This window comes from Pelophylax lessonae (genome assembly GCF_965119305.1).
Source record: "Pelophylax lessonae genome assembly, chromosome: 6".
NCBI lineage: Eukaryota > Metazoa > Chordata > Amphibia > Anura > Ranidae > Pelophylax > Pelophylax lessonae.
In genome coordinates this window covers 158,571,342-158,590,380 of record NC_138773.1, presented here as the reverse complement: position 1 = coordinate 158,590,380, position 19,039 = coordinate 158,571,342, and the positions used below count along the sequence as shown (strand labels likewise).

The 19,039-nt window shown below is 42.8% G+C and overlaps 1 protein-coding gene across 1 annotated transcript; it reads right to left on the bottom strand.

The window, feature by feature from the left end:
• Positions 1 to 4,024: 4,024 nt before the first annotated feature.
• TMEM186 (transmembrane protein 186) lies at positions 4,025 to 18,987 on the bottom strand. Its single transcript, XM_082260986.1, has 2 exons — positions 18,934 to 18,987; positions 4,025 to 4,820 (listed from the first exon to the last, which is right to left on the bottom strand). Exon 2 carries the CDS (start codon positions 4,804 to 4,806, stop codon positions 4,102 to 4,104), a length of 705 nt encoding a protein of 234 aa, XP_082117112.1. The 5' UTR covers positions 4,807 to 4,820; positions 18,934 to 18,987; the 3' UTR covers positions 4,025 to 4,101.
• Positions 18,988 to 19,039: the final 52 nt, after the last annotated feature.

The following is a 19,039-nucleotide window of genomic DNA, read 5'->3' as shown; positions in this document are numbered from 1 at the left end:
TCCTCCAATTTTGTTTCTCATGGATACCTTGACTTTACCAGCGCACAGCATATAGCCTTGGAAAATGTGGAATAGACTCTCTCAAGAGCAGGTTCTGGTCAGCTCACAAGATGCTTTAAAAAGGCCTGGATTCTTTCCAAAATGCACATTATATACCTGAATAGAAATATTTATAGGTAATGTTGATCCTGCGAATAGCCGTTTGCCTCTTAGGGGGATCAGGAATTAATTTTGTTCCCCCACTGGAGCAAATTGGATCATGCCTCTGAGTATTGGATAGTGCACATGGAGGTTTTCCATTTCTATATATTAGTGTTCTTTTTTTTTTTTTCTCTGTTGGTTGAACTGGATGGACTTGTCTTTTTACAACCAGATTAACTATTGCCAAAGCTATCCTCAGGAAAACAGTGCAATTTCTTAATATGCATAGTTTTTGTCTTGTGTTGATTATGCATACTGAAAAACATTTGTTGAGTTCATTAAGGGGGTTAAACCACAGGTCAAAAGGGTCTTCATTTAGAAACCTCAGGATCGGAGTAGACAGCAACATTCTGTTTAGATGCTGCTTGCAGGTAAAAAAAAGGGGGAGGGGTATGTCTGTATATTAAGAACTGTGTACAGGTAAATATGAGGGATGATATTAATAATGGAGCTATGGACGAGGCAGAATCCCTATGGGTAGAACTTAAAAGGGAAAGCACTATAGGGAAGGTAATATTGGGCGTATGCTATAGGCCCCCCAACCAGAGGGAGGAGGGGGAGGCGGACCTCCTTTTACAGATAGGATTGGCAGCAAGGATGGGAAATGTCATTATAATGGGGGACTTTAATTATCCAGATATAGACTGGGCAGAAGGAACCACGCATTCAGCCAAGGCTCGGCAGTTCCTAAAGATTTTGCAGGACAATTTCATAGGTCAGATGGTGAATGCACCAACAAGAAACAATGCGGTACTAGACCTACAGACCTGCTCACGGATATAGAAATATGGGGCAACTTAGGAAACAGTGACCATAGGTCAATAAGTTTCAGTATTGATTACAATAATAGGAAACACAAGGGTAATATAAAAGGACACTGAATTTCAAAAGAGCCAATTTCCAAAAACTGCACTCTCTCCGCTAGAAAATATCAAATGGGATAGAACCCCGGGGACAAAGAACACGGAGGAAAAATGGGAGTGCTTCAAGAGCATACTTAAAGGAACTGGTCAGTGCATTAAAAAGGGAAATAAATTTAAAAGAGCAAAACTAAACCCTGGGTGGCTAAACTCCAACATAAAAATGCATATTAATACTAAAGAAAAGGCCTTCAAAAAAATACAAGGCTGAGGGGTCATTGGCAGCATTCAAGCATTACAAAGAGTGTAATAAGAAATGTAAAGACGAAATCAATAGGGATGCACCGAAATGAAAATTTTGGGCCGAAACCGAAAATGCAGGATGCCATTGGCCGAAGACCAAACCGAAAATTACTTTTTCCCCCAAATAATTTTAAAATAGATAGAACAGGGGCATACGCCAAAAACAGGCAGCGATGTACACCTGTCGCTGCCACCCTGTCACAGTATATGTACTGTGACGGGTTGGCAATAGGTTAATTTAATTACCAATGGTATTTGTATTATGCAGCATGAGGGGGGTTAATGTATTGTCACTGCTGCATTAGTGACCGACCAGTGGCAGTTAATTAACCCCTTTGTGCTGCATTAGTGCAACCAGTATCAGTGCAACCAGTGTTAATTAACACTGATACTGGTTGCACTAATGCAGCACAAAGGGGTTAATTAACTGCCACTGGTCGGTCACTAATGCAGCAGTGACAATACATTAACCCCCTCATGCTGCATAATTAATACAAATACCAATGGTAAGCTGCCTCAGCTTGAATTTCACACACAGTCCCGCTGAGCTGACAGGGAAGGATCACATAGTTCTATCTATTAGCAGCCGCTCGCCCCGCCCTCCCGCCTGGTATGTCCCTTCATTCATGCACACATCTAGTAGTAGGGACGTCATTGAGAGGCGGGCGGCCGGCCAGAGGCGGGACTTTTAAAACCTGCCCTGCGCTTTGCCCTCCTCCTTCCTCACGGCGGCCATATTAATTTCGGCACTGTTAACCCATTATCGGCCGAAATGGGATAGGCTCATTTTCGGCCGATAATTTTGGTGGCCGAAATTTCGGTGCATCCCTAGAAATCAAGGTGGCTCAAATAGAACACGAGAGACATATAGTGGAAGAGAGTAAAAAGAACCCCAAGAAATTCTTTAAGTATATAAACAGTAAGAAAGCGAGGCCAGAAAACATTGGTCCCATAAAAGACGGCAAAGGAAATTTGGCCACAGAGGACAGAGAAAAGGTGGAAGTGTTAAATAATTTCTTCTCTTCAGTCTTCACAAAAGAATCGGGGGGCTACACTAACCCAGCTTGTAATGCTAAACTAAATAATACACCTCAGGAAGTACCCCCATGGCTAACAGAGGATAGACTTAGAACTAAACTAGAGAAACTTAACATAAGTAAATCACCGGGACCGGATGGCTTGCACCCAAGGGTACTTAAGGAACTCAGCCAGGTGATTGCCAGACCATTATTCTTGATCTTTAAGGATAGTCTACAGACGGGTATGGTGCCAGCTGATTGGAAAAAGCCAATGTGGTACCAATATTAAAAAAAGGGCCGAGATATATCCCGGGTAACTATAGTCTATAGTCCCCTGCCTGAGGAGAGTGGCCCGTTTAGTAGTCCTATCGGAGTGAGCGCTTGGGTGATTCAGTTGTTTGGAAAATCGTGGGTAAAAAAGGCGATCTTAGAGGGTCAAGGGTGTCTCACAAGTAAAGATGGGTTCATCAATCTGTGAAAAGCTGCGTCTAAAAATCGAACAATTTCAGAATAACGTTTCTCAACATAAAACTGCACACACTTAAACATCATCCTCATCTACAGTACATAATATCATCAAAAAATTCAGAGAATCTGGAATCTGTGTGCAAGGTACAAGGTCAAAACGCAATATTGGATGCCTGTGAAATTTGCGCCCTCAAACGGAACTGCATTAACCACTTTTTTTTTTTTTATTTATATCTTTTGCTTTTAAAAAGTTAAAAGTCTTTTTAAACCCCAGATCTCTCCATAAAGAGGACCTGTCATCCTTATTTCTATTACAGGGTATGTTTACTTTCGTTGTAATAGGAATAAAAGTGATATTAAAAACAAAAGGTAAAATAAGAAAAAAAAAAAAAAAGAAGAAAAGCGCCCCCATCCCTCTGTGCTTGTGCACAGAAGCGAACGCATACACAAGTTGCGCACGCATATGTAAAAGGTATTCGCACCATACATGCAAGGTATCGCTGCAAACATTAGAGCAAGAGCAATAATTCTAGCGTGAAACCTCCTCTAACTCTAAACAGGTAACCTGTAAAGGCATTTAAAAAGTAACCTATGGAGATTTTTAAGTACTGTAGTTGGGCGCCATTCCACGAGTGTGCACAATTTTAAAGCTTAACATGTTAGGTATCCATTTACTCGGCGTAATATCATATTTCACACTAAACAAACAAATTTGGGTAAATATTGTTTTGTTTTTTTAAATTCATTAAAGTGTATTTTTTCCAAAAATAATTCTGTTTGGAAAACCGCTGTGCAAATACAGGGTGACATAAAAAATTGCAACGATCGCCGTTTTATTCCCTAGGTCTCTGGAAAAAAAAAACTGTTTGGGGGTTATAAGTAATTTTATAGCAAAAAAATATTTAAAATTTAAAAAGAGAGTGTTGTTAAAAGAAGAGAGGATGCTACACGGTGATAAACATGGTCCTTTTCCAACTTTTTTGACACCTGTGCTGCCATCAATTTCAAAATGACCCCATTTTTTCCTAAAGAGGTACATTTAATCAGTTTGAACATTTGATATATTTTCTATTGTGAATAAAATATGGGTTTGTGAGATTTGCAAAATATTGCATTCTGTTTTTAGGTTTATGGTTTATTTTTTGCATTTTACACAGCATCCTAGCTTTTTTTGGTAATTGGGGTTGTAAAATCAGCCAGAGAACACAAGGATGCTGACAACTGTGTCTTTTGAGATGCTAAAATTAACATTATTTTATTTCTCCAAATATAAAAGTAAACATCTCTTTATCCACAATCTGGCCAAAGCGTGTGGTTATGTACAATATATCTGGACTGCTGTATCTTCTGACCTGAAGGAGAACTTCCCCTTTCTGGTTTCCAGTTTCTGACATCGTTTTCACATCTTCAACTGGTAAAAAAATATCTTTTCTTTTACCCCAAAATGTCAAGTGAGAAATCTTCAGAGTTGTTGCTTCTTGGTTTATGTAGATCATCCCTATAATTCTCTGTAAATAATACGTAAGGCTATACAACATAGCACCAGCAAACACAGCTATTCCAGTAAAATAATAAACCATAAACTCTGCAACTTGCCCTTGCAAATAGTAATAGTAAATAGGTGGAAGGACCAGAACAGTCACCATTGTTTGCAGAATCTTCAGTCTGGAAACAGCCTTGCACATGCGTATTCCAGGAAACTTGTAGATCAATTGGAATTTCTTCACATCAGTCTTGGTGTCAGAAGCAGATAAACAGAATGTATTTTGGCTTAGTAACTGTGGATTCCTGTATTTAAAAGACAAATGTGAAAATAGATTTCCAGGTAAAGCTTGAGGATTTTCTCCACATCCAATGAAGCTGGCACTCCGATGCAATCTTGATCTCCATGTCCACAACAATATCTGTCGATTAATGGGTCTGAACCTCATAGAAAAGCCATAAAGTAGTGCCATGTTTATGGATCCTGCTAAAGAGAAATGACAAATGACACAAACAGGCCTGTATTTAAAGCCGTAAGACTGAAATTCTTCCCACTTTTTTTTTTAATGTCCAAGGTATCAAAAAACACACATTTTGTTACCAAACTTTTACAAAAATGTGAAAAAAAAAAAAAAAAAAGAAATTCACATAAATTTTTTTTTATTAAAAATTGGTATCTAGCTTTAGACCTCTCTATCTAGTGTTATGGAGTGGTCCTTCCGCGCACTCCTTCCAAAGAATTATGTTGTCAGGTATTGTGATGTGAGGAGACGCCTAGCCTATGCTTTGTACGTTTATTTATCCGTAGTCTGATTATTAAAGTAAAATCACTATATATTCAATAGTAAATCAATGCATAAAAGACAAAATACCATTTAGGGATTGAAGCCTTAAAGCCAAATTAAAAAATGGTTGGACCTGTAAATAAAAAAAAACTCTAAGGAAGTGTGTGGCTGCTACTGAGTTAGGAAAACTAACTTTCACTGAGCTTGTATAGCATAGTAAATGTTGAACTTCTGGTGCTGAAGCTTGCACACCTGACTCTAGTACACACATTTTAGAAGGTTGCTTGTTCTGCACCTATTCTGTTCAGGGAATATGCAGGTGTTTTGTGATTAGTGGAAGGGAGTTTGTGACACTCAACTAGGGTTGCCACCTCATCCCTTTAAAACAGAACACATTAATTACACAGGTTCTGTGGCTGATTAAGGTGGTAATTAAACTCACTTGGAGCATTCTCTGCATTAAATTAGCCTCAGAACCTGTGTAATTAATTTGTGTTCTGTTTTAAAGGGATGAGGTGGCAACTCTACACTCAACTCCAACTCCTCCATTCAAAAAATTTATCACGTGTGTTGCGGATGCGTTCCTTTAGTCTGTCAGGGTGGCATTTAAAATGAATGACACTGCAGCAAATTAAAGCACTGAATAGTGTGTTTTGGCCTGGGAGAATATAATGGTTTGGGGTCAATTTTTTCCCAAGCTCTTAACTACTTACGGTCTACATGCACTGGATTCAGCATTGGACAGACATCACTGCTTTGGAATTCAAATCTGTAAAGAAAAGCGCACGCAACCTCGGGCAATAACGCTTTAATAAAGGACAACAACACAGTACATTGGAATTGCACTCACACTTTTCCTTTAAGACAATCGCTTTACAGCATTCCAACAGGAGCTACTCGCTCCTCCCGTCCCTCCAGATGGTGACTCTGCGGTCTCCTCATTCGCGGCTGCCGCCGCTGTTTCCGCGCTCTCGGAGTCCGTAGTAACAGCAGAGGCAGTGCACCCGTGTCTTGAATCTCCCACCTCGCAGCTCCGTACAACTTGTGGCTCCGGCTTTGGCTGAGGCTCTCCTGAGGCGCCGTAGATTACGTTGGTATAGTGCGCAGGCGCACTAGAACCGGCATCCGGTGACCAGGCAACACAGGAAGTGAAGGAGAGCGGGGAAACAGCGGCGGCAGCCGCGAATGAGGAGACCGCAGAGTCACCATCTGGAGGGACGGGAGGAGCGAGTAGCTCCTGTTGGAATGCTGTAAAGAGATTGTCTTAAAGGAAAAGTGTGAGTGCAATTCCAATGTACTGTGTTGTTGTCCTTTATTAAAGCGTTATTGCCCGAGGTTGCGTGCGCTTTTCTTTACAGATTTGAATTGTTTTGATCCGCCCCCCCCCCCCCCAGTGGAGTGAGAGAGGAGCAGCAGCAACCAGGACATTTCAGCTATAAAACATACAAACAAAGGAGGTGAATACATGGACAGCGCCATGGGCTGGTGAAGTACTCCTCTTTGTACTTGTTGTATATCAGCATGTGCAGGATCTGTCCTTCTTGATTATCACTGCTTTGGATAAGCTTCCTGAGAGCAACAATGGATCATAGCTGCACAATCTGTGTTGGCATAGCCACTTGTTTAGCTCTCAACTATTTCTCCTCTTTTGGTCTGAAATATAGACCTCTAATAAAAAGGAATTACTATTTACCCCCATTCCACCTGTGCTATAGCAGAATGATGGCTACAACGCGGGATTACCGTACTTTGCCTGAAGGGCGTCTATTGACGTCCTCCCGTGACGCACTTCGGACTCAGCTGATTACAGATTGGAGTAAAGGGTCAATCACAGCAGCCCTTTACCATGTGATCAGCTGTGTCCAATGACAGCTGATCATGGATGTCAACACAAGCCAGTTATCAGCTTTTCTTTCCTCACACTGACAACGTGAGGAGAGAAGAAGAAAGCTGATAACTGGCTTAAAGCGGAGTTCCACCCGAAAATGAAAGTTTGTTCCATCTTCTTGGTCCGGGTCACCTGAAAAACAAATGGATAATCGCAATTTTTTTACTTACCTTGTTTAGAAGATAATATACTTACCTTACTTCCTCTTCCTCCCCTCGGCGGCCACAGCGAGTCGTCACTTCCTGGCTTGCAATGATTCCTGGGAGCTGAACGTCATCGCTCCCAGGAATCAATGCGCCTGCACCGGCCCCGACGTCACTTCCGGTGAAGGCGCTGCAGACCCGGAAGTGACGGCGGGGCCGGCGCAGTGCATCGTGGGACTGAAGAGGACGGAAGACGATGCGGAAGAGGAAGCAGAAGAGGATCGCCCTGGCTTCAAGCTGCGCACACCTGAGATGGCAGCGCTGGAGAAGACATTTTCAAAGGTAAGTATTTCTTCTTGCAGGTAAGTGCAACCCGGGACAGTTCAGAGGCTATCCATTGTGGAATGCACTAGCCCTGACTGTACCGGGGGTATTTTTATGTATTTTTTTTTTTTTAGGTGGAACTTTAAGTTAAAGGGACATCAACACTGCTAATTAGGCTTATTATCAGTGCAGTGCCAACAGTGCCTCCTCATCAGTGTCACCTATCAGTGCACATCAGTGAAGGAGAAAAATTATCTGTTTGTAACATTTTATAACAAATTATAAAAAAAAAGTTTTTTTTTATTTTTTTTATTTGTTTAGAAAAAAATTAAAAACCAAGTGGTGATTAAATACCACCAAAAGAAAGCTCTATTTGTGTAGAAAAAATTATAAGAATTTCATCTGGGTATAGTGTTGCATGACCGCACAATTGTCATTCAAAATGTGACAGCACTGAAAGCTGAAAATTGGCCTGGGCAGGAAAAGGGTGAAAGTGCCCAGTAGGTAAGTGGTTACTAAACAAAATGTCATATTACACAAGACCTATTATTGGCATCTGAATATCTGCATTTATTTTTAAAAAGCCAGTAAAAAAAGAAAAATAGCAGTAAAAAACAAAAAACAAAATAAAATTATTTTGATTTGTCCAAGGACTTGGCATGGCTTCAAGTGTTGCACCCTGAGCTAAAAGGTTTCCCATCTCAGAAAGTTGGAAGTATACACATGTAGCTACCATCATGTACTGATGTGAAAGGGTGACAATACAGGGCAGCTTTCTCAACCAGGGTTATGTAGAACCCTAAGATTCCTCCAGAGATGGGATAGCCCTCCTATCCCAGTGGAAGTCTCGTCAGAAGAAACGCGTTGGAGAGGAGGCGTGTCGTGCCGTCACCTACGTCATCCAGTTGTCCGCGCTGCAGCCGGACATTGGATTACTACAGGCTCCGCTTCTTACACGCTAGATACAAGATCATCTCCAGTAAGTACATTCGCCCATGTTTTTTCAATAAAATAGGGGATAATGCACTATGGTTGTTCCGTTTGTATTCATTACATGTAATTTGTGGAGCCAATAAGAAGATTCATCATCCCGGCCTTGTGAGGAATAGTCCATCTATCCAGCTACCTGTCATATTTTGATTGAGGAAAAGAGCAATATCCCATGCCCAATACTTTTTACATCTGGTAAGAGGCTCTCTAGTGTGGTTTATACGAGGGTGGATGTGCATGATCTCTGCATTTTGGATTGCTTAAGATATTTTTATATCTGGTAAGAAGGACAGCCAGCTGGTGGTGGGAATCCTAGTCACGTGGCTATCACTGTATTCAAGACTTTAGGACTTTGGTTTCAATGTCACAGTCTCACACTTATTTATTCTAATCACGGACACAGTTTGGATATACTTTGATGAGCTTTATTTGGACTGTCATTTAGAAAACTTTTTATATTTTTATATTATTATCGCTGTGTTTTTGTTATATAGAGTTGATTCATTGTAATCACCAATATTAGTTTAGCGCACCAATTATTTATAACACACTATTACACTTGGCACAGTATCTTGGTTGCAGCTTCACCACATCAAATTATCAGCGCACCCTTTATTTTATCATATACGGTAGGTACCTGGTAACTCTTTTTCTAAGAAGTCTTCCAGGGTAGCATCTGAGATGGGCTCCTCCCACCTGAAACAGGAAACACATTAGTTCACCATTATAAAAAACTCAGTCATACCTTCTGCCTCAGTTTGATTGTGTTTCCTTCAGACCCACAGGAGCTGCATCTGTTTGTTATTTTTTTTTCAATCTCTGTGCTAATTGCAGGAGGCTCTCCCATCCAGCTCAGTGAGGAGAGGTCAAGGGCAGCATTTTGGGGCCAACTGGCCCCCACTTAAGGTTTCATCCCTACGGAGGGGTTTGCAACCATCCCCCCAGCTGTCAGGATGCCGATGGTATCCCCTCTAGACAGTACCTGGAGCAGCGGATTTTCTAGGCTAGTTTCTGCTAGCCACAACTACACTTCCAGACACCTGTAGAGAAGGGGGTGGAGGGAGGGGGGTCGTCCCCTGCATGCAGAGAGCGGCATATTTCCTGGACCCCCTGTATGCGGCACCCCCTGATCCCCTTGCACTTCACACCGGTCCAGGCCGGCTGCTGGGCAGCATTCTCGCTGTTGGAGGAGCAAGATGGTGTCAGGACCGGAACTTTGCATCACCTCCGGTCCGCAGCCATGTTGGGGAAGGCAGAAGTCGGAGCAACTTTCAAAGAAAAACTCACAGAAACTAGAAACAAGCCAAAGACAAGCGGACCCTAGGATATCAGGAGGTTGCAAAGCAGGTATGTCCACCAATCTGCATGGGGGCGGGGCTGGAGCTGGGCAGGAAGCAGTCAAAGGTACCTATGCTATACCTATGAGACTGACCATGTGGGATGCCTTCCCACCCTGCCCGGCAGATCCTGCCAGCAGGACAGCTCCAAGGTAAGCTAGAGTACTCTGGAGTTCCCTCTGTCTTTACCTCACCAACAAACGGTTTTTCACTGTTGTGTATGGCAACTGCCTGCCTCATTAAACGACGATTAAAGAAAAATTCCTTCCTGATCCCGCGAGAGACAATCATATATTCCCTGGATCAACTTTACCTATAAATAATATTAGTATCCAGTTATATTATGTACACCTAGGAAAGAGTCCAGGCCTTTTTTAAAGCAATCTACTGAGCTGGCAAGAACCACCTCTGGAGGGAGTCTATTCCACATTTTCACAGCTCTTACGGGAAAAAAAAAACCTTTCCATATTTGGAGACTAAATCTCTTTTCCTCTAGATGTAAAGAGTGTCCCCTTGTCCTCTGTGATGACCTTAATGTTCACTATATGGACCCCTTAAATATTTGTACGTTGCTCATATCCCCCCTTAATCTCCTCCTCTCAAGAGAGAATACATTCAGTTCCTCTAATCTTTTCTCATAGCTGAGCTCTTCCACGCCTCTTATCAGGTTGGTTGCTCTTCTCTGCACTTTTTCCAGTTACCCCAATATTCTTTTTAAGAACTGGTATCCAAAACTGAACTGCATATTCCAGATGAGGTCTTACTAATGATTTGTACAGGGGTGAAATTATATCGCTCTCTGAAGTCCATGCCTCTACTAATCCAAGAAATCTCATTTGCCACATAGTTGCCCAATGAGGTCAGATTGTAAATTGGAGATATCCTGTAAAGAAGTTATTCCACTGCAAAGCTTGGTGTTATCTGCAAAGACTGAAATGGTACTTTTAATCCCAGGCCCTATATTATTTATAAAGATATTAAAAAGTAAGAGTCCCAACACTGAACCTTGGGGTACACCACTGATAACCTTAGACCATTCAGAGTAAGAATCATTAATCACTACTCTCTGAATTCTATCTTTCAGCCAATTTTCTATCCATTTACAAACTGATCTTTCCAAGCCTGTAGACTTTACCGTAATTAGCCGTGTGTAAGGAACTGTGTTAAACGCTTTTGCAAAATCCAAGTATACTACATCCACAGCCACCCCTCTGTCCAGGGTTTTACTTACCTCCTCATAAAAAGAAATCAGGTTTGTTTGAGGACTTATCAATAAAATAATATTGCTGCGCTAAGTGAGTAAAAGTATGTGACAAATAATACTGTGATAGTCATAAATCAATATGAATCAAACAAACAAACTTAATAAATGTCCCAATAAATATGCAGTGACTTAAAAATATGTGACAAAAAGTCCCAATACACAGTGCAATCTCAGTGATATATGAATAAACAAATCTTCATCTGTGCAAAATGTGCTGCATGCTTCACTCCCAGTGCTCCAGTGACAGATAGTGAGATTAGCAGCTCACCTCAAATGGAGACTCAAATGAGTCAAGACAGGCACATAAAGCAGTATCCACAATCGCCTGGTGATCACCTCTGCCTTCACCTCCAACCAATCTCTCAAGTTCCAGGGATGAGGTAGATGAAAAACAAATAAAGGAGATCTAGTGCTCTCTGTGTTGATTAAGGGGCTATTTATTGATAAGTCTAAGTATTGCACTTACATAGACAGGCACTTCAGCCGTGCCAGCTCACAATCGCCTCCAAACCACTTCCTGGTACCTCCGGACCGGCGTAATGAGGTGCAGGCTCCTCCCCCGTACGCGTTGCGTCATCGACTTCGTCAGCGGGGCCACGCGTACGGGGGAGGAGCCTGCACGTCATTACGCCGGTCCGGAGGTACCAGGATTGGTTGGAGGTGAAGGCAGAGGTGATCACCAGGCGATTGTGGATACTGCTTTATGTGCCTGTCTTGACTCATTTGAGTCTCCATTTGAGGTGAGCTGCTAATCTCACTATCTGTCACTGGAGCACTGGGAGTGAAGCATGCAGCACATTTTGCACAGATGAAGATTTGTTTATTCATATATCACTGAGATTGCACTGTGTATTGGGACTTTTTGTCACATATTTTTAAGTCACTGCATATTTATTGGGACATTTATTAAGTTTGTTTGTTTGATTCATATTGATTTATGACTATCACAGTATTATTTGTCACATATTTTAAGTGATATTGTTTAGTTTTACTCACTTAGCGCAGCAATATTATTTTATTGATTACTGTGGGTGTTTTGTGTTTGGCACTGATTGCTTGCAGCTTTGTGTTTATCACTCTATTTGAGGATTGCGCTGATTATTTTCACTTTATTGTTTGAGGACTTCTGTCTTTCATGAATCCATGCTGTCTGTTGCTTCAAATATTTTTTTCCAGCAAAAACTAATTTATGTGTTTTTTTTTATTAAACTCTCCAGTATCTTCCCGACTATAGAAGTTAAACTAACAGGTCTATAGTTACTTGGCAAAGACTTTGATCCCTTTTTAAATATAGGCACCACATTGGCCCTACGCCAATCCAGAGGTACTATTCCAGTCCTTAACGAGTCCCTAAAAATTAGAAACAAAGGCTTGAATGGTGTGAATAAGGGCTCTTTCACACGGGCGGTCCGATCAGATCCGCCTGTCAGTTTTTTAGGCGGATCTGATCGGATCCTCCATGCAGCTCTATGGGGCAAGCGGGTGTCAGCGGAGGTCACCTCCGCTGACACCCGCTGCCATCCGCATCCGATCCTGTGCTGAAATCTGGACGGATGGAAACCCTATTTTTCCATCCGTTCAGTAATCGGAGCGGAGCGGATCTGATGAGAGCGGAAAAGCGGTCCGCTCTCCTCCGATCCCCCATAGAGGGCAGCGGGTGCTGAGACACCTCCCTCTCCGCTCTGACGGAGCTGTCATCTGCCCGGCTCAGCGGGGATCGCGGATCGATCCCCGCTGAGCAACACGGATCCGCCTGCGGAGGCGGACCGTGTGAAAGAAGCCTAAGTGTTTTCTTTATGCGGCTGTAACCACCTGCTCGCAGGCAGCTTATGTTTCTCTATAGGTATGTAATGGCTGTACAGACACAGTCACTAATCCTAATCTGACAGGCATATAGCAGTGGGCACATGCCCTCGAACACGCACTCTGTTCGGACCCATGCATCTGCATGCTTTTCAAATTAGGAGAAACAAATTAGGAGAAACATAGGCTGCCTGCACACAACTCCAGCCACATAAACAAGGAGCTCATTCACGCTGTAAGGGAAGTATCCGAGTGACTGCAGCCTTAACCACTTCTGGACCGGAAGGTTTTGCCCCCTTAATGACCAGGCCATCTTTTGGGATTCGGCACGGTGTTAATTTACCTGATAATTGCGCGGTCGTGCAACGCTGTTCCCTAATAAACGTGATATCCTTTTTTCCCCCAGCTTTTTTTTGGTGGTATTTGATCACCTGTGCGATTTTTATTTTTTGCGCTATAAACCAAAAAAGAGTGACAATTCTGACAAAAAAAACCTATATTTTTCAATTTCTGCTATATAACATCCCCCCCCCCCCCCCAAAAAAAAATTTTAAATCAAAATTTTTCATCCTTTTAGGCCAATTTGTATTCCACTACATATTTTTGTTAAAAAAAAAATCCCACTAAGCGTATTTTGCTTGGTTTGCGCAAAAGTTATTATGTCTACAAACTAGGGAAAAGATTTAAGCCATTTTTTTTTCTTACTAGTAATGACGACAATCTGCGATTTTTGCGGGACTGCGACATTTCAGCGGACAAATCGGACCCCTAACTGATTTTGACACTTTGGAGGGAGTGGGGGGGGGGGGGGGGGAGGGGTGTGACATTACTACAGTGATCAGTGCTAAAAATATGCACTGTTACTGTAATAATGACACTCGCATGTTGTCGCGCACCGCCGGAGCCACGCTCCCACCGTGATTAGACACAGCGGGAGCCAGACCGTGGTAGGAGCTAGCGCGATCGCCGCCGGCCTCCTGCGATCTTCAGGGAAACTGATAGGAGAGCTGCCTGCCTATGTAAACAAGGCAGACGGCTCTCCTATCAGACAGGCACAATGAGATTGTGTTTTTCAGCTAAGCTGAAACACCGATCTCTGTTTACCTGTCGCAGAGCCTTCCCCCCCCCCCCCACAGTTAAGCCCCGTACACACGTACCGATCGTCGGCCAAACGATCGGCCGTCTTTTGTCCCCGGGCTGTCGTGTCCGCTGAAAAGTGAAAAAGACTGCACACGAATTTTGTCGGCCAACAACAGCCGACTGCAGAAGTGATGTCATGTGATGGTTAACTTTCCCTGTGTTTTTCCTTTTCTGAGCATGCCCAGTCTTGCAAATCTGCTGTCTATCGGCCGAAATCTGTACTGACTGGCGAACAATCGGCCGTTCTGGTGTCGGCATACAAAAATTTTAATGCTTGCAGGACAGATTCTGTTCGGCCGAAAGTGCGCTGTCGGAAGCATCATACTAACAAGCCGAAAATCGCCCGATCGGTCGTCGGCCGAATCTTTTCGGCCGACAATCTGCACGTGTGTACGGGCCTTTAGTAAGCACAATTTAGGAGCATACTTAACCCCTTGATCACCCCAGTATTAACCCCTTCCCTGCCAGTGTAATTTATACAGAAACAGTGCATATTATTTAGCACTGATCACTGTATTGGTGTCACTGGTCCCCAAAAAGTGTCACTTGGTGTCAGATTTGTTTGCCGCAATGTCGCAGTCCTGCAAAAAAAAAAAAAAAAAAAAAAAATCGCTGATCGCCGCCATTACTAATAAAACCATTAGGAAAAAGTCCAAAAAACTATCCCATAGTTTGTAAACACTATAACTTTTGCGCAAACCAATGAATATAGGATTTTTGGGATTTTCTTTACTAAAAATATGTAGCAGAATACAAATTGGCCTAAACTGATAAAAAAAAAATTTTTTTATTGGGAATGTTTTATAGCAGAAAGTAAAAAATATTGTTTTTTTTTTCCCTTCCAAAATTGTCGCTCTTTTTTGTATTAAAGCACAAAATCTAAGAACTGCAGAGGTGATCAAATACCACCAAAAGAAAGCTCTATTTGTGGGTAAAAAAGGACATCAATTGTATTTAAGTACATCGTTGAACGAACGCGCAATTGTGAAAGCAAAGCAGTGCCGAATTGCAAAAATTACCTGGTCATTAACCACTTAAGGACTGCCCGCTGTAGTTTTACTGTGGCAGGGAGCCCCCTCCTGCGCGAACCGACGTAACTGTACCTCGGTCGCACGCCTGCTGCTAGGGTACTCGGCAGTGGCGACTTCGATGCACGGGGCTGGCGGCTCAGATTGCTGCCAGCCATCCGCGATCGCTCCCGCTAAGAGAGGACGGTCAGCTGTTGTAAACACAGCAGACCGTTCTTCCCTCTCGACAGATCAACCGTGATCCTTCTATATAGGATCACAGGTCTCTGATCATTTGAAAAGCCCAACCCCTATACAGTTAGAAACACTCCCCTAGGCTTACATTTAACCCCTGGTCACCCACTGCGTTAACCCCTTCCCTGCCAATGGCATTATTACAGTAACAGTGCATATTTTTAACATTGATTACTCTAGTAATGTCACTGGTCCCCCCCAAAAGTGTAAAAAATGTCAGTTAGTGGTCCGATCTGCCCGCCGCAATGTCGAAGTCCCACCCAAAATCGCCGCCATTACTATAAAAAAAATAAATAAATAAAAAAATAAAATAGACATAAATCTTTCCCCTAGTTTGTAGACGTCATAACTTTTGTGCAAACCAATCAAAATATGCTTATAAAATATTTAGCAGAAAACAAATTGGCCTAAAATGATGAATAAAATTTGATTGTTAATTTTTTTTTGGGGGGGGGGGGGGGTGGGGGGGAGAGGTATATAGCGGAATGTGAAAAATATTGTTTTTTTTTCACAACTGTCGCTCTTTTTTTGTTTGTAGCGCAAAAAAAAAATATATCAGAGGTGATCAAATACCACCAAAAGAAAGCTCTATTTGTGGGAAAAAAGGACATCAATTTTATTTAGGTAAAGCGGCACACGACCGCGCAATTGTCCGTTAAAGTAACGGAGTGCCAAATCGCAAAAAAATGGCCTGGTCATTAAAGGGGCAAATCCTTCCGGTCCAGAACTGGTTAAGGGGCTAAAACCTTTCAGGGGCTGAAGTGGTTAAAGTGGGCTTTCCCTGCTGGGGTGAAGTTTCCCTTTAAAAGGTTAGTTCACCTTTACAGAAAAAATGTGAAGGTGAAGTGACATTGCACACCCTGACAACCCGCCTCCACCGCCACCCTCCCCCGTCCCTGCTGTACTTACCTCTAGGGGTGCTGAGCTGTCAATACCCACGCAGTCAGTATTATGGTCTGGGGATTTGAAATTCCCATTTTTCTCTGTGCAGTGCTTCCAGAATGGATCTGAGCGATGCTTTGTGATAGCGCTGACCAATCAAAATCACCATCAAATACTAAACCCCAGGGACCACCGCACCGGCCACGGACAACTCAATATCCTCAGAGGTAAGTACAGTGGGGACTGGGAGGGTGGGGAAGGTGTACTGTGTTTTTTCTGTAAAAAAAAAAAAAAAAAAAAAAAGAACACTTTAACCACTTGCCGTCTGCTCACTAGAGCTGTACTACGGCAAAGTGGCTCTTGTAGGTCTGACGACACTCCCCCTTCTCGGCCGCCGGAGGCTCGCTCCCGCTGTATTCAGTCACAGCGGGAGTCGGGCCAGGGGAGGAGCAGAGGCGATCGCCGCTGCTCTTCCCCGATCGTCGGGGAACCGAGTCTGGAGATCCGCCCGTTTGTGTAAACAAAGCAGGCGGATCTCCTAAGTGACAGGCAGGGTTACATTGCAGGGTTCAGCATAGCTGAACCTGCGATCTGTCCTTGTGTCACTCAGTCACCTCCCCCCACACATGTCAGTAAGCACCAGGCATACATTAACTCCTCCCTCTCCAATAAAATCAACCCCTTCCCTGCCAGTGTCATTTTTACAGTAACAGTGCATATTTATAGCACTGATTACTGCAGTAATGTCACTGGTACCCCCAAAAGTGTCAAAAATGTCAGTCAAGGGTCCGATCTGTCCGCCGCAATGTCGCGGTCCCGCAAAAAAAAAAAAAAAAAAAAAAAAAAAAAAAAAAAATCGCAGATCGCCGCCATTGCTCATTAAAAAAAAAAAACACCAAAAATGACAGAAATCTTTCCCTTAGTTAATAAACGCAATAACTTTTGCGCAAACCAATCAAAATACGCTTATTGCGATTTTTTTTACCAAAAATATGTAGCAGAAAACAAATTGACCTAAAATTATAAAAAAATTTGATTTTTACATTTTTTTGGGGGGGAATTTCATATAAAAAAAATGTGAAAATATTATTTTTTCAAAATTGTCGCTCTTTTTTTGTTTATAGCGCAAAAACTAAAAATCGCAGAGGTGATCAAATACCACCAAAAGAAAGCTCTGTTTGTGGGGAAAAAAAAGGCGTAAATTTAGTTTGGGTACAGCGTTGCACGACCGCACAATTGTCAGTTAAAGTCGCACAGCGCCGAATAGCAAAAAGTGGCCCAGACGTAAGACAGCAAAATCCTCCTGTGGTAAAGTGGTTAAATTTACCTCCCAACTTTCTGAGATGAAAAGAGACTTCTTTCAGGACAAATTAGGTCAGGAAATCACCCCCCCCCCCCCCCGGACACACCCTACTTTGAGGCCACAAAGAATTATTACACAAAAAAAAAAAAAAAAAAAAAAAAAAAAAAAAAAAAAAGGAAAACAAAAGTTTTTTTTTTTTCCACAGCTACTTTTCTATAATACAGGTGTTCCGTGAGAAAACCATACCCTCGTCACTTCCGGTGCTGCTACGGAGGGTATGGATTTCTCACGGTACTTACACTTGCCGCCGTTACATTAAAACAGCTCCTCTGCAACATAAATCATCTCCGCTCCTTCCCCTCTCACTTCCCTCATCTCGCCTAATAAATATAAAAGCGGATCACGGAGCCGCGATCGCCGTCACTTACATCTCATACACCCGCCGCCGCTTTTATATTTATTAGGGGAGATCAGGGAAGTCACAGCGATAGAAGAGGAGATGTTTAATGTTGCAGCCGAACTGTTTTAATTATACCGCCGCAAGTATGACATTTCACACAGTGCCGTGAGTTTTTCCTACCCTCTGAGCATGCGCACTTGTGATCTTCTTTGCTGTTCTATTACGTCTCCGGGGCTCTGAGCATGCGCACTGCTGCGCTGCTCAGCTGTTTCACACAGGAAGTGACGAGGGTATGGTTTCTTCACGGGGTATGGTTTTTTAACGTTACACCGGTGTTCCGTGAGAATTACCTACCCGTGAGAAAAACCTACCCTCGTCACTTCCGGTTCACGGCAGTCTGTGTAACGCGAGCAGTTACATTAAAACAGCTGTGCTGCACCATGAGTCATCTCCGCTCCTGTCCCGGTCACTTCCCTGCTCTCAGCTACTAAATATAAAAGTGGCGGCGGGTGTATGAAAAGATAAATCACGGAGCCGCCAGCCGCTTTTATATTTACTAGCCAAGATCAGGGAAGTGACCGGGACAGGAGCGGAGATGACTCATAGTGCAGCACAGCTATTTTATGTCACCGCCGCGTCAGTAGGTTTTTTTAACGGACACCGAGATCGTTTCAGACTAGTGCGCATGCGCACTAGTCTGATCCTCAGCTCTTCCATTAGGTATCCGGGGCTCTGAGCATGCGCACTGCTGCGCTGCTCAGCTGTTTCTGGCCGGAAGTGACGAGGGGTAGGTTTTTCTCACGGGGTAGGTAATTCTCGCGTTACACCGGCTCTTTAAAATACCAAAGTGAAAAAAAATCAAAAGTTGAATTAGTATAATGCATTTGGCATATAGAAAATAGAGTTCCATGTAGGTCTGCATCAAAGACCAAAAAGAGGAGCACCTGAGGAGTAAATTTAGGACCAGCTAAATCACAAAGGTATCATTCATAGTTAGATATACAGTATTCAGTATACAGAGCATGAGGGATAACATGTACCCATCCCAGGGATGTGATTATAAACAGCACACTTCTCACCTCCAACACCCGCACACCGGAAGTGTGCCTCCCAACACGCTCTGCACCTTATTTACAAGCGTTACTTCCGGGAAAGGTCATGTGACCAGGAAGTAGTGATGTGGCC